Raw genomic sequence first — 23,608 nt, 5'->3', positions numbered from 1 at the left:
ACATAACTTCAGAAAAGAGCGTCGCCAGAGAAGGGTCATTTTTCTGTTCCTTGCTAAGCAGATCTCTATCCACAGACAGTTTAGGAACAGCAGCATGGGACAACACTATCGTGAATGAGTGAGGGTCGAGCCATAAAGGAATCACTAAGATCGATTATCGCATTGCGTTGCTCCTGAATAGAAGTCGCTTTAACGTCTCTCGCCATGGCACGAGTAACGACACTAGATGCGAAAACCTCAGGGAAATTAACTGAAAGGTCATCACATGTTAATGTTTTCGGGGATACATGAGACACGATAGGGCCAGGTAAAACTTTGCCACCACAGACATCGTTACCAAGGGCAGAGACCTTGGTAACAGAGGCAGAGAGGGACGTATACCCACGGTAACGGTGCCAGTAACCAAGTTCGATTGAAGGGAAATCTCATGCAGAGGGACATTAACGAAACCCATTTCAAAACCACGCACAAGAACACTGCAGCCGGTAGACGTCTTGTCGCAGAAAGGCAACACATCCTCTAGTATGAAGCTTTATGAAGCCCCAGTATCAGGCAAGATTTTAATCGGTACACGCACACTAGGGTCACCCGGTAGGGACACAAAACCGTCCATTATGAAAGGCGCAAAGCAGGGATTTCCACCATCGGTGTCTTCCTGAGAAAGAGGCGGTTTCGCTACACACAATCCGACCTCCGTGTTAAACGAAGCTGCCCTGTTCTTGTTCCTCAACTTATAGCACTCCGAAACAACGTGACCCCGCTTTTTACAGTAACCACAGGTCGGGCTGGTAGCTTTAAATACAGACGCGCGAGGTGAAAAGTGGGAAGAATCAGGCATGGTTTGTTTCGTAGTCCTAAGCACCGTTGGATGGCTGGAAATGTTTGGTGGGAGTTTAGGAACAGGGGACACGCTTGTGCGTAAGCACATACTCGTCAGCGAGCACCGCTGCACCCGCCGGTGTAACCTCCTTATCATAGTGCGAAATACGGGGGGGTTTGGGGGGGTCGGACCCCCCCGATTAACCCCTTGAGACCCCCTGAAAGACTCAAAAGCAAAACCTGGGGGGGGTCTCAATCTTGTAAAAAAAAAAAAAAAAAAAATGATATAATAATTTTATTGTCACTAATGATGTGTTTAAGAGATCACCATGTCAAGTATTTATAATTCAAAAATGTTAATAATAATAATTTGTTTAACATTAAGCTGAACCAGTCCTGCGCCTGCGCGTATGCAAATTAGCAATGTGCGAGAGCCCAGAGCAATGACGTAGGCCGTCAATAACAATGGCTAACAAGCGAAAGCAAAATCAAAGTTTATCACTGGCACACTTCGGATTCACATCGAAAAAGGTGGCACTCGGAGATGAGGAGATAGACGATGTTGGTGTCAGACAAGAGGATCCCGTTCCTCTCCCACCCTCTGCCGAAGAAAGAGAAGTTGAGGCCGAGTGCTCCGTAGCAGACATAGCAGATGCTACTGCCCCTGCTGCTAGCACTAGTGAGTTGCCCGCTTTTTTTACACCTAAGCAGGTGGGGGAATGGAAAGACCGCAACCCTTGGCTTGATATTAAGGCAGGAAAATTGGGGTGCTTAATATGCAGAAAAGCAAAAACGTTGCTTTTGTTGGGAAAAATCAGTCTGTCTAGCTACTTGACCAGAGAAAATGAGACGGAGAGGTGATAAATGCTATCAGCACGAGGGCCTCGGATTTATTGAGTAAAATGGTGAAAGTGATACAGGTACATAAAGCGTGAGAGATCGAATATTTCTAAGTCCCTATCAGCGCTGAGGTCGTCTGGAGCTTCGCCTCCTTGGAAGTTCTGCTTCAGAAGAGTGTGAGATGATCTGTGTGGTATAGTCTTATGCTATGTTTCTCCTCCTGACGAGGTGTGTGTGCTTAAGGTAGGTGTTTGTGTGTGTCTCTGAGCGCACATCTTGACCTTGAGTCTCTGGGCACTGATACAATTTATGAGTGCTCAGTGTTCCTTCTGACCAGGTGCGATGGGTTCCCAAGGAATATCTTGGGAGTTATGGGTGCTATGTTATCAGTAGACCGGCTCCAGGGTTTGCGAATGTGTGGTGCATTGTCTGAGTCTCTAGCATCTCTCCATGTTGGGACATCCGGCCTGCGGCTCAGGCCTTGACCTGAAGAATAGCTGGTTATATGTGTGTTAGTTTAGAACACGGGTTAACTATATTCGTAATGTACGTAGGTGACAAAACCGATCATAAAAACAAACAACCTGTGAGCACGGGACACTAATAACTCGCCTGACCGGGTGTATGGGGAACCACGTGGGAGAAACGCTACCCATGCTTCGGACATGAGTATGCCATACACACCCCGCCTAGGGAGTGGCATCCACCCCGGCCACAGAAGGCGAGTACCCCGTGACAAGATTACACAAAATATGCGAACGTGCAAAGCTAAATAAACAGAAAGCAAAAAGGAAATACACAAAACATAATTGAACCGCTAAACAAAAACAGTTAAACAAATGGAAAAAACAACAACAACATGAAAAGAAACCACACAACCAAAAACAAACGTAGAAAAGCATCCAACAACCACCAAACAAACACACACAACCACAAAACCGACAGTAAACAATGTCAAAAAACATCAAACAACATAAAACAAACAACATACTGACGTAAAATCAACTCCAAACAACCTCAAAATTCAAACAGCATTGAAATAAACAACAATCAATATATGAGCGGCGGGGAAATCCTTCATTAACCCCTGCCAGGGAGTCACATGGGAGTATGGGCGGTACCACCCCCATACTAGTTTACGACCCGTTTATTCAATGGCCCTGGCAGGGCGCTATCCTGGTGAACATAAGCAAAACGGCGGGAAACATTATAACAAGCCAAATTAATCCCTAGCAAAACATCATCTCTACATGTGTGTGGCTAAGTGCGGTGCAGGATAAAAACAAATCATCAAATAATCTCAAAAGGCATGGTGAACACCAAGACTAACATGGCCGCAGAAAAATGGCGGTCCCCCTCAGCCCGTTGTTAGGCGACTAATACTAAGACTAACATGACCGCAGAAAAATGGCGATCCCCCTCAGCCCGTCGTTAGGCGACTAAACTCAGTAGGGATACGAGGGGTTGACGGATAATAATAAGCAAACACACGCATGGGATAACATACAGGGTAGGCCCTCATTCAGTGGGACGGCGATATAAACAATAACATTCGAGTTCCCGTCGTACCCGACAGACGTCTGGAAAAAAAATAACAATAATAAAAAATCCGGACCTATAGTCAAAGGCACAGACACGGGCATAGATATGGGAGCGGCTAAAAATAGTGAAGCGTACAAAAGCAAATACAGCCAGGGGAGCCCTCAAGCCCTAAGGGAACGGGCCGGGCCCCTGGTATTGGAACGCAGATCCCTGGTCCGAGCGGCGTGGGTGCATCAGGTGGGAGGAGGGGGGACGTCGTAGACGGGGACGGGGAATGGGGCCACCCTCCTGGAGAGGTTACTAGCACTTCACAGGCAGGGTGGGGGGGGGGGGGGGGGGGCGGGTTGGGAGCAGTCGAAGGTGGAAACAGGAAGCCGGGGCCGTGTTTCCGGGGAGACCACCAGCACATCACAGGAAGATGTCCGGTCCGGCAGGGACGTAGTCGACGGCGGGGATGGGGGGCAGGTAGGGGTTGTCATAATCTAAGCCAAAGCTCACAGGCACTAGTTGGTCTTCTTGACCGTCCTGGGGAAGCTGGTCAGGCAGGTCCAGTAGGGGCATGAGGGGGGCTGCGTCGGAGTAGGGAGGGGGCTGTTGTTTCTCCTGCTGTAGGGGATGGTGTGGCGGGCGCGGCGGGGGCCTTCCTGAAATTTATCTTTAACAAAGTCATCGTGTCCGCGCCAGCATGAAATACACCGAATACAAAATAGGCAGTAAGAAATCGAGATTATGAAATTAAAGCAAAAACGCTTAAGGAAATCTAAATAAAAAAATAATAATAATAAAAATAATAATAATAATAATAATAATATATATATATATATTTTTTTTCTTCTTGTCATTAAAACCGAAAGTCAAAGTAATTAAAATCAAAAGATAAATCAAGTCAAAGTAATTAAATCTGAAAGATAAACCAAAGCAAATCAATTCCTCCTAGCGGCCTGGTAGGGCCGCTAAATCGCAACAACAAACAAACAAACAAACAGCAAAATATGAGGCTATATATGTCATAAATATTGCAAATCAAATCAATCCCCAATAAATCTTTTGTCTTTTCATGTGTATGGTTAAGTGTGGTGTAAGTGTGTGTTGATACAACAAAACAAATCAAAGCAAAATCAAATCCTGGCTCGGCTGGTCGGCTCCGGGCGTCTCTGCATCTGGCTCCCCCTCACGCTCTGGAACTCGTGTTTCTATTGTTGGAATATAAACTTATGTACAGTAGTTAGTGGACAAACATATTTTCTTAATCCTATTACTTATTGCTCTAATGGAGGTCCCGTATGGGGCCTTGAATAATAGGTGAAGGCATGGGTTGACCCGTAAGCATTTCATGCAGGGTTAGATGCTTCATTCTAGTAGCATGCGTGTGATAACTCATTAGTGCTAGTGGTAGTGCATCTACACAAGTCAAGTGTGATTACAGCATCCACACTTTGCTCTAATTTCTCACTACTTCCCTCCTTGCTTATTAACTGATAAGCAAACCCGAAAACGTCATTAGTGCAACCAACCTTGAAGCCCCTAACCTTAACAACCTTTAAATAAAACCAATCTGGTGGGAAGGGAAATCAAAGCCAGTATATCCAAAACCAAAGGCCGATATTGGTGGGTTTACCATCAGCCGCCGTAAAACCACACTGTTCCCGAAATGAACAAAGTCATGCACTAAACCGAAAACGTAACTTGAGTTATATACCATTTTATAAACGACAAGGTGACATGTCCACCACTTCAGCTGCCTGAGCCAACATATCTGACTCCTGTTCCTCCTCCACCTTTCACGCCACCCGGCTCTTCCTATGATGGTTGCAGCTCGTCACTTCACGATCAAGTGAGTCAATGCTCACAGTGACTCTGCCAAGTAATCGTGACTGTGCCTGCCTTAGGTTGTCCCGGGGTTTCAAGGTGGGATCTTACCCGTCGTTGGCTAACCAGCCTTCCATACTGGCTTACTGCAGGATGTCGTGCCTGGGATACAATCAATTTCCACCCATCAGGTGGAATAGATCGCAAAGTGGAGGGATGGAGACAGAGTCCTCAGCCCCAGCTACTCATGCAGCCAAGTGTGTGTATAATGGAGACACATCAGGGCGGTTACCCTGTGTGTGTGTGTAAGTGGGCGGATGACGGAGCCAATCAGAAAGTAACTTTCTGTTGGAGTGAGGAGGAAAATACTATTGAATGTTAACATGTTATGAAAGCGTAACAGCAGTAGTAGTGGCATCTGAAAGGTAAACCCATTACTTCCGAATGAAAATTGAGAACCTAGCTTGTACATTAGATCCCTTCCCAGCAGATGTAGTATTAACCCATCCAATCCATAATCCATCTAATTGTCCTACTTGTACATTATTATTTTGTATGACTGATATGTATTCCCCTTTAGCCATAATGTGAATATCAGAACATCTTTTACAATTTAGTTGACACAAATGTAATTGTGATTAGTTATAGTAAAGACCATTACCTTATTAACTCTATTGTTTCATCTGAAATATGCTTTCAGAACCACCTTGTGTGTTCCAACACTCTGTGCAGGGGCGTAACCTCCCTTATCTCAGTGGCCCTGATGAGGCCTACTACCCGGCCTTTCTCTGTCTAGATTTTATGATCAATTTTAATATAATGTCTATTATTACCGCAATCCCTCAGGGATTTAAAATTAAAAAAAAAATTATTATTATTATTTGTGCTGTCTTTTTGGTACTTAAACCTTGTCAGGTCTGTTGAACTGTGCATTAACCCCGCAGTCCCCGAGTCCTTTTAGGGCGGGTCCTTCTGCTCAGATTGGTGAGAGAGGATTTTCCCTGAACTCTTAAAAAGAGTCCCCAGCGCTGGTTGACCCCTGGACTTCTGTGGACGAGCGGTGTGCATGCTATGGACAACTTTAAATGCTAATTGTTCCTGTTATGGAGTCTAGATAATAACCTCTAAATCTCTCTGCCTGTCTCCCTGTGACTCCCTCACAGGCTGCATTCCCCTCTTATCTCTACTGTCCTTGCTGCTGACTACAAATTTGTCAAATGGGAAAACTTCAAATATGGCGGACAGGGACTACAACTCTATGAAATGAGAGAACTACAAATATGGCGGGCGGGGACTACCTTTTTTAGGCATAGGGTCAGTTCCCACACACTCTCTGTCTCTCTCTCCTCAACAACACACACACTCATTGACGCACACACAACCTCTTTTTCTCCTTCTCGAGCTGTCTTTTGCGCAAGCGCACACTCAAACACCCGTTAACGCCTACATGCTGACACACGCGTACGCACTGGCGTCCACACTCACCCAAATGCACACTGTCGTCCCCTGTCATGCACGTACACTCAGACGCGCGCTTGCTTGACACACGCACACACACACACACACACCCACACACGCACTCGCTCTCAGTCTCTCCTATACACGCTCACATATTCTCACGTCTCTCGGTCTCTGGAGTGAGAGAACTCAAAAAACGGCGGCCGGGGAACAACGAGCTCTTTTGGGCTTGTCTTAACATACGAGGGCGGAGGAGAGGTGTAAGAGTCGCCCTTTTATTTATTTATTTATTTATTTTATTTTATTTTTTCAACTTGGGAGAAGTGGGGAGAAAAGGGGTTGGGTAAAAGGGAAACAACATATCCAAGAAACGTTAGTTAACATAGTCAGGACTGATATTATAATAGGCAAGCAACACAATCAAGGGACATCACTCAACTTTATCGATTAACTCATAATAGGCGCACAACACGGTGTTGGGAAAATCAGTCTGTCTAGCTACTTGACCAGAGAAAATGAGACGGAGAGGTGATAAATGCTATCAGCACGAGGGCTTCGGGTTTATTGAGTAAAATGGTGAAAGTGATACAGGTACATAAAGCGTGAGAGATCGAATATTTCTAAGTCCCTATCAGCGCTGAGGTCGTCTGGAGCTTCGCCTCCTTGGAAGTTCTGCTTCAGAAGAGTGGGAGATGATCTGTGTGGTATAGTCTTATGCTATGTTTCTCCTCCTGACGAGGTGTGTGTGCTTAAGGTGGGTGTTTGTGTGTGTCTCTGAGCGCACATCTTGACCTTGGGTCTCTGGTCGCTGATACAATTTATGAGCGCTTAGTGTTCCTTCAGACCAGGTGCGAGGGGTTCCCAAGGAATATCTTGGGAGTTATGGGTGCTACGTTATCAGTAGACTGGCTCCAGGGCCAGCGAGTGTGTGGTGCATTGTTCTGAGTTCTAATGACGGGCCTCCTGATTCGGGCCTCGATCTGGAGGATGGCCAGTCATTCCTGTGTTGGTTTAAACGAGAATTAACTATGTGGTGCATACGTTTTATGTGGTGTGTCTTTTTGATGTACGGGTTAACCATGTCTGGTAATATGTTTCTTGATCCCCCCCTTCATGTGTTGCCTTATATGGTGTGTTTCTATAATGTGTCGTGGTCATCGGGTTGTATGTGCTCACTCGTGTCCTCCTGCCTGTGCTTGGGGCCTTAATGTAGAGGATGGCCGGCTGCTGATGTGTTGGGGCAGATAAGGGTTAGCGGTGTAATGCATATGCCTTGTATGGTGTGTTTCTATAGTGTGTCGTGCTCATCGGGTTATTTTGCCCATCAACGGCCAAGGGACGTGATTCAACGGGGGTAAAAGGAAACACCACATCCAAGAAACGTTATTTAACACAGACAGATCTTATGCTATAATAAGTATGCAACACAATCAAGGGACGTCAGTCAACTTTATCGATTAACTCATAATAGGCATACAACACGGCCAAGGGACGTGATTCAACATTCTTGATTAACTCATAACATGTATACTATACGGCCAAGGGACGTGATTCAACATTCTTGATTAACTCATAACATGTATACTATACGGCCAAGGGACGTGATTCAACATTCTTGATTAACTCATAACATGTATACTATACGGCCAAGGGACGTCGTTCAACATTATTAATTATCGATTTGCCCATTCCGACAGAACCAGGAGCCGTTCCGAGCAACACCACAAAGAGGCATCGTCTATTATCATCAATTCATTTGTCTCAACGGAACGCGCCGTGAGTCAAAGCCGCGCAGCAAAGAGGCATTATTTTATCAGTATCAGTTCATTCATCTCAACGGAACAAGCCGTAGGTTAAAGCAGCATCGCAAAGAGGTAGTATTTATTAATATCAGTTCATTTATTTATCTCTTTTATTCTCTAATTGGGTGAGGATAGTGCGCACCGCACGCACACCATTCTCGCGCGCCCGCTCGCTCTCAGCCTCTCCCAGGCACTCACACACCGCCTCTCAGTCTCTTTCTTTCTCTCTCTCTCTCGCCCACCGGCTCTCAGTCTCTCCCAGGCACACTCACACACCGGCTCTCGGTCTCTTTCTCTCCCTAATCTGTCCTTAATCTGCGTCAACCCATGTGTTTCGTCCGTCCGTCCCCGCATATGCAATGAATATATATATGGCCAAACTAAACATCATTTACTTCATTACCTCGGCGGTCGGCGGTATTGTATCACCCAGCTCCGACTTAATTACAGGCCGAGGCTTCATTTCATTTCACTTCATTTCATTATACTTCATTACCTCGGCGGTCGGCGGTATTGTATCACCCAGCTCCGACTTAATTACAGGCCGAGGCTTCATTTCACTTCACTTCATTACCTCGGCGGTCGGCGGTATTGTATCACCCAGCTCCGACTTAATTACAGGCCGAGGCTTCACTACAGCGATAATATTCGATATGCCACGCATTTTAAGGTCAATCGGGTTCTACAGGTTAACAAGGGGTTACAGTGGGACTCATCCCCGCGGGACGCCCCGTAGCAGATCGTTCTTACAGTCTCATCTCCTAATGTGGTTCCTATATAACTATGCAGAGTTCGAATTTTATCAACAGGTTCTGCCTACCTTTTGTTGGGCGCCCGAGATGAGACTGCAGGAATCGGTCCGGCGCTCCGGGGGCCCGGGGCGTGCTTCTCTCCGTCCTCTGTGGTTTTCCCAGTTGCGGTTCAATTCGGAAAAAATCACGTCAGGGTCACCAATTTGTTGGGAAAAATCAGTCTGTCTAGTTACTTGACCAGAGAAAGTGAGACGGAGAGGTGATAAATGCTATCAGCACGAGGGCCTCGGATTTATTGAGTAAAATGGTGAAAGTGATACAGGTACATAAAGCGTGAGAGATCGAATATTTCTAAGTCCCTATCAGCGCTGAGGTCGTCTGGAGCTTCGCCTCCTTGGAAGTTCTGCTTCAGAAGAGTGGGAGATGATCTGTGTGGTATAGTCTTATGCTATGTTTCTCCTCCTGACGAGGTGTGTGTGCTTAAGGTGGGTGTTTGTGTGTGTCTCTGAGCGCACATCTTGACCTTGGGTCTCTGGTCGCTGATACAATTTATGAGCGCTTAGTGTTCCTTCAGACCAGGTGCGATGGGTTCCCAAGGAATATCTTGGGAGTTATGGGTGCTATGTTATCAGTAGACTGGCTCCAGGGTCTGCGAGTGTGTGGTGCATTGTCTGAGTCTCTAGCATCTCTCCATGTTGGGACATCCGGCCTCCGGCTCAGGCCTTGACCTGAAGAATAGCTGGTTATGTGTGTGTTAGTTTAGAACACGGGTTAACTATATTCGTAATGTACGTATCATGTGGTGTGTTCATAATGTACATATCATGTGGTGTGCTCATTGGGCTGTTTTTTCCATCAAATCCGATCTTTTTCTTAATCGTTTTCAAAAAAATCTCCGTAAACACGGCATCGTTTTCAGAAATATCTGCGTCCACACGCACCCAGTGAAAACGAACCAAAACGCTGTAGTACATATGCCAGGCCTGTATGTGGCGCCGTGACAGCCTCCACACCAATACACTTAAACCGGAAAATAAGACATGGCGCGTATCGCCTTTTAAAGTCTGCCGGTTTCCACATTCTTTACAAACACACTCGAAACACAAGAGGACGAACATGGCCACCGCACGAACAAGAGCAGAGTCTTTTGTGTGGACAGACAACGAGGTAGAACTCTTGCTACGTGTCACATTGGACTACAAGACCAAACAACTGCAAGAAAATGTCGACTGGGAGTCTTGCCAGTCTAAGTATGGCGACATTACCAACGCTTTCCAGGCACAGTACCCACCGAACTCCACGGAGCGGGATTTCCCTCACGAACCACACGGCGTTTCGAAGGCACAAGTTACGGCTAAGTTAAAATGCGTCAGGTCAAAATACCGACACGCGGTGGACACTGGGCGTCGTAGTGGCCAAGGCCGTGTTGTTCTCCTGTTCTTCGAACTGTGCGAGGAGATATGGGGAGGATCGCCAGCCACTCGCGCCATCGACACGGGAATCGAGAGTGCTGATATAGAAGGGGATTCTTCGTCCCAGCCTTCGACCAGAACTCCTTCTCCGGTACCGCAGCTGCTTAGTGATTCTACCCACTCTGCAAACACATCAGAATCGTCAGAAAGTCTGCCTCCTACGGTCATACAGCAGCGCAGGGATTTGCTCCAGGTATGTTCATGATTTCAAACTTTACAAGCTAACTATATGCTATGCTATATGCTATGATATGGTACAGTAATGTGGGAAGAGTTAAATGGTAGATGCACGTTCTTTGTATAGGTGTATTGCTCTGATACATAGCTTTGACCATAACTTGTTCTGCATAATAATGGAGGCAAATTTGCTCTGCTTTATTCAAGGCAAGACTGAACAATCACAGAGGGGACAGGCTGAAGAGAAAGCTCCCAGGGGACCATGCAGCACAAGAGGACCTGCAGATCAAGCGGAGGATGTTGGAGCTAATGGAGGAGTCCTCTAGAAGAAACATGGACACCATACAGCAGATCAACACAAATATTGTGAACATTACAAACACAATCCAGGAAGGCTTTTCACTGATGAGGGAATTGCTACTCAAGCCTGCCTACCCCCACAGCAATAGTGGGTTTGGACAACAACATGCATTTATGCGCATGACACCACACCCAGCTACTCCGGTATTTCTTCAGACACCCCATCAAACAGCACGCCCAGAACAATTCACACCTGGACCATGTACACCAACACATGCACACACCCCACAGCAATACACACCCTCTTTCTCATACAGACGTGCACTGATGCAGGATGATGCAGAGGAACACTGAACTGTGCTTCTTTTTGATGCACTGCTACATGTAAAAAACATTGTACATATGTCTGTTGTGTGCTGTGTGTGCATTATTTTGTGTTTTTGAGTTTGCAAATCATTAAATTTTTAAAAAAAATTATAAGTGGTGGCAGTCATTTGTCTATTTTCACAAGACACACGGGTTGACAATGTTTTACTTTTGCCCCAGTAGAGTATATAACATGAATAATAACCTCTGTCATATTTTATGAAAAGTCACTTTATGAATAGTCATTTATCATAAAAAATGTGTTTGCCAGAGCTTAAATCATATGTTCAGACCCAAACGGTGTGTGTGGAGGGAAATAACATCTTCTGTGAGAGCTGGACCAGAGTGAATAGTATTTGAACCAATGTATATATGCATAGAACTAGCAACACAAGTCATGAAGCACACACAAGACTTTGTCATGGTTCTTTTTGTTTATTTTTCACAAGACACCATTCACAACTTGCAGGAGCATGCAACACTGCATTGTTGTACATTAATCCAAATATAGTCAAACCTTTTGATTTTTTTTTGTTCACATCACTTTCAAAAGATGCACGGGTAATATATAAACAGTCATCAAATACTACAAACAGTAGGTCATCAGTTTGTGTTCTTTTTTTTAAGGGTCAAGATACTTGGTGAGCACTCTCCTCACTCTCTTTCCCTCTCCTTCATTACAGTCAGTGAGGTAGTTGTTACATTCTGTAGGAGGCTGTAAGTCCCCCTGTATTGTTCCCAACACGGAGTGTTCATCTACAGTCTCTTTACTGGCCTCACAAAAATTGTGTAGAACAAAGCAGGCATAAATGACATGGGGCAGGTCATTCACGTTAATGTCCATGGGCCTCCTTAGTGCAGCAAACCTAGCCTTTAGACGTCCAAAGGCACACTCGATGACCATGCGTGCCCTACACAAACACAGTCCAAAGTACTGCTCCTGAGGTGTGGAGCCACCGTTTGAGTACTCCTTCATCAAGTAAGGCAGCAGAGGGTAGGCTGGGTCACCAAGAAGAAAAACTGGTATCTCATCCTCGTCGTCCACAATCTGTTTTTTCCGAGCGGGAATCATGCCAGTCTTCAGGTACATGTTTACCTTGGAGTTAGCAAACACCCGTGCGTCGTGCACACTTCCAGGCCACTTTATGACGACGTCCATAAATCTGTATTTATAATCACAGACTGCCTGCACATTAAGGGAATGCTTTCCTTTTCGGTTAATGTAGTCCATGGAGTTGGAGGGTGGCTGTTTGATCTCGATGTGCGTCCCGTCAACTGCTCCCAAACACTGCGGCATGCCATGAGCACGGCGGAACCCTGAAACCAGGTCATCTGCTTCGGGCTCCGTACAAGGCAGCTTAACGTACTTTGGGCCCAGGTGGATAGCAATGGCTTTGCACGTCTGTCTAACAATAACAGACACAGCCTGTCGCGACACGCCAAATGCGTTAGCTGTTTTCCGTAGCCTCCCCTCGTCGCTTAAATAGTACAGAGTTATTGCAACTCGTTTCAGCGGCTCAATCGATACCCTCATGTTCGTTGTTTGAGCTTCGATATACGGACGGAGTTCTTCGGTCAGGGCGACGAGAGAAGCCCTGGACATGCGGAAATTCTCCCTCCACTCATTATCCACAACCATACCAGCAACAAAGTTGTCCCACCAGCTGCTAGTTCGTCCAGGTCTTGTCCAAAACTTTCTCCTGGTGGCCCTTCTGGTTACTCTGCGAGGTGGATCCAAGAGCGTGTGGCGTATGTTGTTCTCCATGGCCTTTTGTTGCTCGTCGCAGTAATATAGAAGCTGAAGGTTTTGCTGTAACAGCCCTAATAGACTGAGTAGTTTCTGTAGTACGAGCACAAGCATGTAGTCCGCCATTGCTGTTGTTGTTGTTATGATGCGTCTCGTTGCGGCGGCTGAGGTTAAAGGTTAGAGAGGCGGGGCTATGACGTCATCGTTTCAGAAAAAACCCGTTTTGGCCGTCCAGACGGATGCGCTGGGGCGGCGTTTTCAAATTTTCCCACTCTGGGACCCGTTTTCAAAAAATACAGTTTTCACCCCCTGAAAACGCCGGATCCGTGTGGACGCGAGGCCAATCCGATAAAGTATTTATCCGGATTCGAAAAAAACGGCTTCGTGTGGACAGGGCCTTAATATGCTAATTCGTATAAATAGGCCTGCAGTAGTGCACTCGTTAGGAGAAAGGAGAACATGGAGAAAGGAAGAAAAAATAACTTTAGTGAATGCGAGGTGGAGGTGCTGATTTCGGAGGTAGAGGCCAGAAATACGATCTTGTTTGGCTCTCTTTCCTCCGGAATCAGCACCAAAAGCAAAAAACTGGCGTGGGAAAACGTTGCCAAGTCGGTCAGTGAGGTTGGGGCGGAAAGCCGAACTGTGGCTGACATTAAAAAAAAGTGGTCGGACATCAAGGTGGACGTAAAAAGAAAGGTCTCTGCTCTGACCCCGGAGAAGCGTGGGTCAGAGCGCAGCGGGGCGGAGTCTGGGAGCTCGCCCTATTTGAGCAAAGGGTGGCAGCTGTGATTTGGGATCGGCTCTTTTTTGTCCAAAAAATCATAATAGTCGCGGAACACCCGTTAATTTTGAATGCGACCATCTTCTAACAAGGCCAACACTGCCATCACACCTATCGATTATTGCCACATTTTGCGCATGCTTTTATATTCTCATTTATTTGGATGCATGCTGACGATAGGTTGTATCCATACACCCAATGTGTCAATAATATGTACATAATTCGAAATTGGCCGACTGGTTCATTGATGGATTGATTTTAAGTAACAATGGCTTGTGCTTACTCCACTCAACATCACATAATAATATTGCAGTCAAGAATTTCACAACAAATGTGTGAAGAGAGATCATATGTCATGCGTGGTCCGGAAAATATGTAACGTTTAATAAACAAGCCATCACTGAAAATAATATTGCTGGGGCTTCCTTTTAATTCCAATATTGACAATTTAGTTTTATGGGTCTGTTTAAGTTTAGCCTAACAACAGTGTCACATTATGCGTCTCGACAACAATAACGCATGATTGAAGCGCATTTAAGATCACGCATTCCGACGTTCAAATCCACTTTGAACTCGCCTCATATTGCAATATTACTTCATGACTCGTGATCGCGTAGGCTTAATGTTGTTGCGCTGCATTGCCTCTATGTGCCGCCAACTGACAAAATGCAGCAGAAATGTGCGTAAGCCAGGCATTTAGTTTGCGTGGAGAACCGCACTTTCTCACGTCAAGTCAGTCTTTGTACATCCGAACGTTTGCGTGAGAAGTTGCTTACGCAGCTTTTTTGTGCGTAAGCAAGCTTTGTACATGAGGCCCCTGGTGCTCTTATTGTATTTTGCCTCACTCAGGTTTGATAAGGCAGAATGGGAAACTAATTCAGACCACTTTGTTTCATGAAGTGCATGAAACCTCTTGATGGAATCGATCCCCTCTTGGTCCTCATCCATGAGGGCACGACACATGATGAGGTCACTTATCTTTCTGAGAGAATGCCCAATTTTAAGGGCCAAACTTGGGGCTTTGAATGTGTTGTTTTGGTGATCAAAACATGAAACTCTCTTGACAGCACTAGTAAGAGTTAAGAAGTTGCCTGGTTTTATTGCCTCTTCCATGTTATGGATTCTAGTTGTGTGGCGCAAAGCCACAAGTAATCTCCCAAGTTCCCTTACTTTTTGTCTTATATACTCATGCTTTGATCTGTCACTCCCATGCTTATTAAAGAGTGACTGGGAAAACTGCATGAGATAATGATCATTCCTTATTACAGTGGACACGTCATCCTTGTGCATTTTGCCCAGCAATGACCAAAGTTCACTTGAAATTGGCTGGGACATTGTAGATTGAGCAGATGCTATACCAATGACTCTCTCTCTCCACTCTGGTCCCTCTTCAACATTATTCTCGGGTCTTAGAGCACATCTTTTCATATGTCGAGAAAGTTCTTTTCTGGATAACATACCCTTACAGTACAAGCAGTAATCATACGTCTCAGGGCTGCTTCTCTGTTTGGAACTCCTTTTCACTTTAAGACAGCCTGACCCTGTGGTTTTAACAGTTGAGTTATGCTTGAAGTTGCCAAGGTTTCGGAATTTCTCAAGAAGAACCTTTCTGTCCTTTGATGATTTGGGGAACTGGAGTGCCTGTGCGGTTTCAGCATTTTCATTTACATGCTTCTCGAGATGACGTGCAAATTTTGTTTGAGGTTTTTCACATACAAAACAATAATTGACTTTGCAATTTTCCTGATTTGGTTGGGGACTTACATTGGCCAAGAATATCCACAGTACCCTTTTCGGTTCTTGCATCTTTTGTTTTCTGCAGGTATGACTCTGAGCTTTCTGGTTCTGGTTCGGGGTCTGGTTCAGCAAAAGTAACTAAATCAGGCATATTGGTATGGGACTTCTTGGATGGTTCAGCCAACTCGACACTCAACTCTGTTCCTGAGCTTTCTGAATCCGATACAGAATCTGGTATGTACTCATCACCAGATGAGACATCATCCTGTAAAGTTGATTTAATTAATTAATTAATTAAATACAGCATATTTTAAACAGAAATACACATGGGAAGGATGGATGTCAAAAACAAACTGCTAAGAGCCATCATATTGATATTAAGCATATTATACTTCAATGTACACTTACACCTGATATATCCCAGTCTTCTGAGGATTTCTGGAGGCAGATTTTGTGCCACACACCACAGCATTCTTCACAGACAAAATTAGACAAACCACAGCATTAGACAACAATTGATATTCCATTTAATAAGAAAATGAGTATGCAATTGGCATAAGCTTCACACTAATGAAACATACACAATTAAGAAATGCTACCAAATGAACTGTTCAGTACAAATGCACAGTTTGAGTGATGGCTAAAATGTTCCATATAGACAAAAAGTACACAGGTTTCGACCATTAAAGCTGGGGTCTGTAGTCTTGGAAAACTAGCAAGAGAGCGAGCAAGATTTGAAAAAAGCACCTCCTCCTGCCTCCTCTAAGTTCCTCCCCCCTGCTCCCCCTCCCGTCAGTGAGTCCGTCCAAGCCACGCCCCCACACACAGGGACGCGCACAGCAAAAATGACAAGCGGCAGCTAACCTGGAGCTAACCTAAAGAGCTAGCTATTTCGGAGTATTTTGGAGGACAACAACGAGCAGAATCATGTCTCATTTATCTGTAAGTAAACTATATTATTGTGTTTTTTGTTTTGTTTTCTAGCACATCAGTCTGTGCAGACCCAGAGGCAGGTCGGGTCTGAATCTGCCGAATCTGTCCAAGGATCCGGCTGGATACAGACCCATCAGCTAAATTACATTGTAATAACTGTTACGTGTTATTCACTGACAAACGTGTTTTATTTTTATTATTATTGTTATTAGTCACATAGCATGTTATAGCAACTCAGTTTTTTCATTGACAATAATGCAGGGTAATGCAGAAGTGTTAGAGAAGTAAATTTGGGCCAATATGTCAATTTTACTCTAAAAATTAGTTAGGCAGAAATGCTATTAGGCTAACGATATCTTTGTTGTTTGATCATTAGAGTTTACATGATCAGAGCACTGGCTCAGATCCGAGCTACAGTCCGCAACCGAGCACGTCTTCAGCTCCAAGAGGACGCGGTCGTGCTAGAGCCAGAGGAGGCCGTGCTCGAGGGGCTGCAAGGGGCAGAGGCCGAGGAACTCGAGGTCAAGGACGTGGAGCAAGCCGGACTGCGACTGGAGAGCGTTTACAAGATGATGATATTCAACGAATGGAGAATCTGCAAGCTCAAAGAATTGCAGATGAGCAGGTAGCCTTTCTAAAATAGCCTTTTGCCCCCCATGATCTCCACATTATCTAGAACGGTAAACAATGACATGCCATTTACTGTGAGCACAACATTTCTGTTAGTTTATTGTCATTCATAAACTGTAAAAGAAAAATATAAACAAATTAAAATTTCAACTCTGGTCTGGCAACAAACCAAAAATACAATAAATTATATTACAATAATATTAGTAATAATAAAGGACAAGGTCTAATCTTCTTGATGAACTGTTTTTTTTTTGTTTGTTTGTTTTTACAGGCTAGAATTGAACGACTGAGCTTGGAAGAATCCCATCAGGTGCTTCAGATCTGCCTGACAAGGGACCCAAGCCTCCTGTTCGATGTCCTGCAGATCTCAGCATCAGGAGCTGCTCCTCCACCAGGCCCTCCAGCTCCACATCTACCCACTTGGTGTGTGTGCAGGAAGTGCCGCGAGATGCCCACAGATCTAGAAAAAAAGTGCTGTCGGCAACAACCTGCTTCCTGCATTTCCATGCTGCCTCACATGGAAGTGTACATTTTACAGGAAGGGGTCTTGCGATTGGCTCGAAGGATTTGGAATGATGTCCGGGCTGAGGAGGATCTTCCAGACCCCGGCGAAAGCAATAAACAGTTCCGCTACGCTGCATACCGTCAATATGTTGTGTGGCAATATGGGGCACTGGGTGCTGGGCACAGAGTGGTTATTCCTAGTTGCTGTGTCTGGAAAATCAGAGACCGCTACCCAGACCCCAATGGACAGTACAAGGGTTTTGTCCCTAGCAGAGTCTAAACACAGATTTACACTAGAGCCCTGCCATTTATATGGCAACATTTGCACTGAGGTTTACATTATGCACATAACAAGGTTGTTTATATTTGACTTTTATTTAAAATTTGTCTCTTGTTATTTATATTTTGTTATTTATATTTTGTCATTTTGGAATAAAACTTTTGAAAAAGATGAATGCCTTTCATTTTACTATATCTGCAAAACAAGCAATAGATTTTCTCACCATCACATTCAAAATAAGTGATTACAAACAACAACAAAATTGGTATAACTCTTTTTATTGTTACATAAATAATCTGTAGATTTTCAAGAATAGTATATACATGGTGTTTCCAGGGATGGGAGACGGGTCAGGCTGTGTGGAGTAGTTGTCAGCTGTGGTGATCTACTCCTTTGGCAGTGATTTACCTTTAGGAAGAATATCACAATTACACATCTGATAATAATTAATACATTTTTTGAGACAATCAAAGAATAAGAATACTTACTATGGTAGTAGAGTAATATCTTTTAAAAAATCAGTATACTATAATCTATTCAATACTAGCGTCATCGGCCCGTTTTACACCACAGAGAAGCTAATATTAGCATTTGGCTAATACAAGCTACAATAGTAGCTACGTTAGCAAAAGTTAGCCTACATTTTCATGAAAATAAGAAATCCTCCCTGAAGCAAAACAAATAATTACCTGTCCAACAGAAAGACGGCAACCTCGGCATCACTTTTGAGTCTCTTCAGATCCTTCAGTTGTCTCCACCGCTCAAAAGCTGAACCAATGTTGACTCTGGTTTTCGCTCTTGCTTTATCCAGAAGCTTTTTGTTTGCAGACTTTTCTTCCTCTGGCTTTCTCTTTTTTGCCTTTTTCTCTGGAAGAGCCGTAACAAGTAACCGTTGAGGCGGTAATTTGGGCTGCGTTTTCTCAGTCATTGCTCAAATGATCACGAAATCCGTTCTGTAACTCTGTAGTCCTGCAGAGGTGTACTGATTCTTCGGCAGCAGCAAGACCTGAAGGCTGTGCGCGCTCCCGTAGGAGGGGGGCGGGTGCAGAACTAGACATGAAGGCATCTGATTGGTTCCTTAGTCTCCGAGCAAACTTCGACCAATCCGTGCCCTACGGTCCGAAGGATACAGATTGGGCGGAGTTTTCTCAGTCTTGCGGCTGTCACAGAGCTCTGTTATTTTCCGTTCCTTTTCCTGCTGACATAGCGTACCGATTCCTCTGAAATTAGACGGGCCATTTCCCCCAGGATAAGAAAAAGTGCTTCTGAACAGGACTACATACCCCAGCTTTAAGGTAGAATTCACTGGAGTGGCAGAGCCTTTACATTACCCATTCAAAGTCAAAGTTTAAAAAGTATGTAGTGATCCCACACATCACACATTAAATTCACTAACACTACTAAACATAAGCATACAGAAAACTGAAAAATGAAGCATAAAGTGAGTTCAGAATGAAAAACAGAATGTTTTGAAAAATGACTAACGGAACCGAGCGGGGTCGCATACACAAAAACTGTGGGCTTGGCCAAGGAAGCAGAGGCAGTAGTGGCTTAGGACAATGTTTTTTAATGAAATAGGGCTTGAACAAAATGATCAAGCAGTGGAAGGTCCAAAAGCATGAAAATGCAAAAATGAGGAAAATGAAATTAAGCAAAGAAAATACAAACAAAAGTAATTAACTATAAAACGCCAACAGTCACTACTTCGACATTCAGTTCTGTTGTAGTCTCTTACCGCAGAGAACTACAACTCTCAGAGTGGGTGTAACACCATGGACACTGCCAGACCCTACCCAACATGCAACAAAACCAGGGGAGACATATACAAGGCGGCCAGCACCATTAACAATAGACAGGGGAACATTCAACAATCAATTGTGACACCAACAACAAAACCAACTCTGAGACAAAACACATAGATTGCACCTGCCCTTACAAACATTACGACATTAGTTCACACTCAGCTAATTAAACATATGAACGAAATTCACCACAGAAGGCTTGATCAAGGCCGATTCCACAGGGAACTCCCCCATAGTAAAGTCACTGTTGGTCCGGACTTAGTTCCGCCCGGAACCAATATCCGCGTCCCTGTTCCTCATCGGCATCCTTTGCCCGTCGACGCCGGAGCCGCACAAGAAACCACAGGTGTTACTCTCCCAATCTATTTCGCTATGTAAGAGTGGTGCCCTACCAGGGGCGTAGCCATCATTTCAGAAGTGAGGGGGACAAATTGTTCAGAGGTCTATTGAGTGATTTATCATCCTCTCGCATTCAGTTGCACCTCTCCTTAGTGGCTAAAGAACCACATAACCACAAACAGCACAGCACCAGGGGGCCGACTTTAGTTCTTCACCTTTCACCTGCCTGATAGATTTGTGATGCGGCTTCTCCGACTCGCTGACCCCCCAATAAAAAAACTCCATTGCTTCATGTAAATGGCCTATTTTAATTCCAAAACAGTCAAATTTGCCAAAAGGCGACTAGTTTGCAGGTATGCTCTCTGTTATCTGCCATGTGCCTCAACTTGCACTGCTCACTTGCCTGGTACATCATAGTATCTGCTACTCCAGTGTTTTCCACCGCAATGGTTTGAACTGATAAAATATTCAATCAACATGTTTTTATGCTTTATGACGGACGTATTTTGCTCCCAGTGACGGACTGGGAGCAAAAAACGGCCCGGGCATTTGCGCATTATAACCGGCCGCGGGTGTAATTGTTGAGGGGGGGGGGATGCGGGGACGCCGTTGCGACGGTGGGGCCGCGCGATCCCAACAAGCATGCCGCTCCGTGATTGGCCGGCCCAAACGGCCCACGAGAAGCCGCGGCCCTTCTGGCATCTGCCCAAATGCCATACCGTCCAGTCCGTCACTGGGTGTGAGTCTGGAACTGACCGATGGCATGAACTGAAACTACTTATACTGAGAAATGCATTAATTAGGAGAAGATGAATAACACACTTACGTTTGCATCTTACACCGTGCCATCTGAAAGACGTGAACGGTGAATGGCATATCCAGCATTTGTCCATTCTCACCGATTCAAAAACCAGCTTATGGATTGTACACTGTAACAAAAATTTTCAAAACATGAAATAAATATAAAACATTTACACACACAAATTATATCATGAATTGTTTTACTTTCACACAAACTTTTCTATAAATCCATCAGGAGAGATGAAAAGGGCGAAAGAAGTTACTTTTATAATATAGAAGCATATCTATTCAATTCCTGTGACTTACTGTATGTTTAGCTAACTGTTGGGGTGTCACTGATCACACACACACAAAAGAGAAAGATATGCTTCTCTTGTGATGATGGCAAGACAATTCCTCTAAATAATGAAGTAAACCTTCATCTGGCATTTAAAAAACACAAACACATTTAGTTTCGTAACCTGTGTCCAAAGCCAAATTTAGATTTACCCTGCTTAACTTCTATTATCTGTAAAAAAAAAAAGAAAAAAAAAAACTCCAGGTCCAGGGTAAATCAACCTACAGCCCTGTTGTTTGAAGACAGCGAGTGCTGTAGGTAGAAAGAAGAATGAAAAAATGTTCTACAATACAGACCACTAGCAAAACAGCAGGTAACTAACTGATAGGGGCAAGGAAACTGATTATTCTCTTCTTCCTAGCCACAGCACTACACAACCTCAAACTGCAAGGAAATAGGTTGATTAACCCTGGACTATCTGGAAAACCCCTGGAAAAATTTGTGCACGTGTTTGTAACACAGACAAACTAATGGTATGCAAGGACACTGTCCTTTGGACCATGAATGACATTCTTGCTCAAACTCTAAGACTTCCATTATTGAACTCCCAGTATATGGCACACTCAGAAAAAAAAACAGTGTTGAGAGGACTAGGGATGTCACGAGAACCGATACTTCGGTACCAAATCAATACCAAAATTCAAAAAACGTGACGGTACTTGTTTTTCTTAGTACCGTAGGTACCGAAGATGCAATTCCTCCGGACGTCACGTGGGCAGCATATACACCTACACGGGAACATGGAAGACGGCAACTGCAGCTGCAGCGAGTGCGACGGCTCCGCCTCGACTCGTCGATAAAAAGAATAACAAGAGTCGTCTCTGGAAGTACTTTGCGTTTGGAACGCTGCGCCGCGTGACTGTTTCAGACGGGACCCGTTTCAATGTTGCGCTTCTAAACACGCATGGTACGACTGCATGAGGCATCACTTACTTGATGTTGTTTTGATTGAAGATCGGCAGGTTGTAGTGGGTGCAGCGGTGAATGTGTGCGTGCGTGTGCGCGGGTGTGTGTGTGATGCGAGCGTATGCAATTTCAAAGTAAACAAACCAACTCAAAGCCGATGCATGCATCCAAAACTATTCGTTCAAAACCAAATAAACAAATCAAAAACAGCGTTGCTTATTCGCTTCAAATACTTTTTCTTTTCAAAACTTAGTAATTAATACGGTGCGGTACCAAGCGGTTGAAAACAATGTTGGCGTCTCCTGTGGCTGCCTTGCGCACCTGCGTTATATTACTTAATATTAGGTTGGAAGTTATGTTTTAAACCCCGCCATGCACACAAGTGTAAACGCGAGCCGCATAGCTGCATGACTGCCTGCTTTCAGCGCGTATTTTTCTTTCTTTTTTTATTACTTGAACGCTACATGCCACTGTTCTTTTTTTGTAATGTTAATAGTGGTTTATTTTTATTCATTACTTGAAGGCTACATGCCAGTGCCACTGTTTTTTGTAATGTTTAAATGTTTTTAATAAATTAGTGTATGTTGAAGTACATGGGATTTATTGTTTTGTTTTTGACCGTGGTATCGAATTGGGTATCGAGAATCGTGGAATTTCACTGGTATTGGTATCGACTACTAAATTTCTGGTATCGTGACATCCCTAGAGAGGACACCATGGTTAGTAAAACCATCCATACTGAATAGAAGACATTTCCATTATTGAACTCCCAGTGTATGGCGCACTCAGAAAAAAAAGTGTTGGGGGGACACCATGGTTAGTAAAACCATCTATACTGAATAGAGGACATTTCCACTGTAGCTGCAAGATGTTTACTAAAACACTGAAAATTGTGTTCCATGGAACATCACAGTACTTCTAACCATTGGTCAATTTCAAAACACAGGTAAATTCAAACTCACCTCACAAGCGTCAATTGGCGCAGCTCTGGATGATTGACACCCTGATCTTGATTCGGTCAACGTGGGGCGCCATTTTGCGTGTTGATTTATAGGGCCGCCGCGGGAGACACGCCGTCGGTGTCTGTGTCGGACGCCCCTCGGGACTAACCTAGACCAAACCCCTCGCGTCTCAACCGTGGTCTCGTCGTTTCACGGAGGTGTGCTCGGCTCAGCTCTTTGGGGTCCGACCCAGGTCACTCGGATGAGTCCCTCCCAATTGTTTTGCAATTGTTTCTTTGTTACACATTTCTAGTTCTCCTATTTCGCCCTCATGTCCAGCTCAGGGCAAGAGTGCTGACGTATCAGCCATCAGGGTTTACAGTGTGTGTGTGTTCTCTTGAGGATCACCCTTGTGTGTCGTGTCACATGTTATTATAGTTAATGTATGGTAGTCGTATCATGGGGCCTACTGATAAACTCTTTGTATTCCTCACAGTGGGCCTTTCATGCAGTCAATGTCCCCCCATGTGTTC

General features: G+C 44.5%; 2 protein-coding genes across 2 annotated transcripts; both read left to right on the top strand.

Annotated features, from left to right (window-relative positions):
• Positions 1–10,138: 10,138 nt before the first annotated feature.
• On the top strand, positions 10,139–11,325 carry LOC311404685 (uncharacterized protein; the record flags this gene model as incomplete). Its single annotated transcript, XM_084488835.1, has 3 exons — positions 10,139–10,687; positions 10,879–11,037; positions 11,305–11,325. 3 exons carry the CDS (start codon positions 10,139–10,141, stop codon positions 11,323–11,325), a joined length of 729 nt encoding a protein of 242 aa, XP_084344961.1.
• Positions 11,326–17,121: 5,796 nt separating this feature from the next.
• On the top strand, positions 17,122–17,949 carry LOC311404354 (P2X purinoceptor 7-like; the record flags this gene model as incomplete). Its single annotated transcript, XM_084488834.1, has 2 exons — positions 17,122–17,160; positions 17,437–17,949. 2 exons carry the CDS (start codon positions 17,122–17,124, stop codon positions 17,947–17,949), a joined length of 552 nt encoding a protein of 183 aa, XP_084344960.1.
• Positions 17,950–23,608: the final 5,659 nt, after the last annotated feature.

The sequence above is a fragment of the Micromesistius poutassou genome, assembly GCF_964030765.1.
Source record: "Micromesistius poutassou genome assembly, chromosome: 1".
Lineage (NCBI taxonomy): Eukaryota > Metazoa > Chordata > Actinopteri > Gadiformes > Gadidae > Micromesistius > Micromesistius poutassou.
This window is presented reverse-complemented; position numbering and strand designations above follow the sequence as displayed.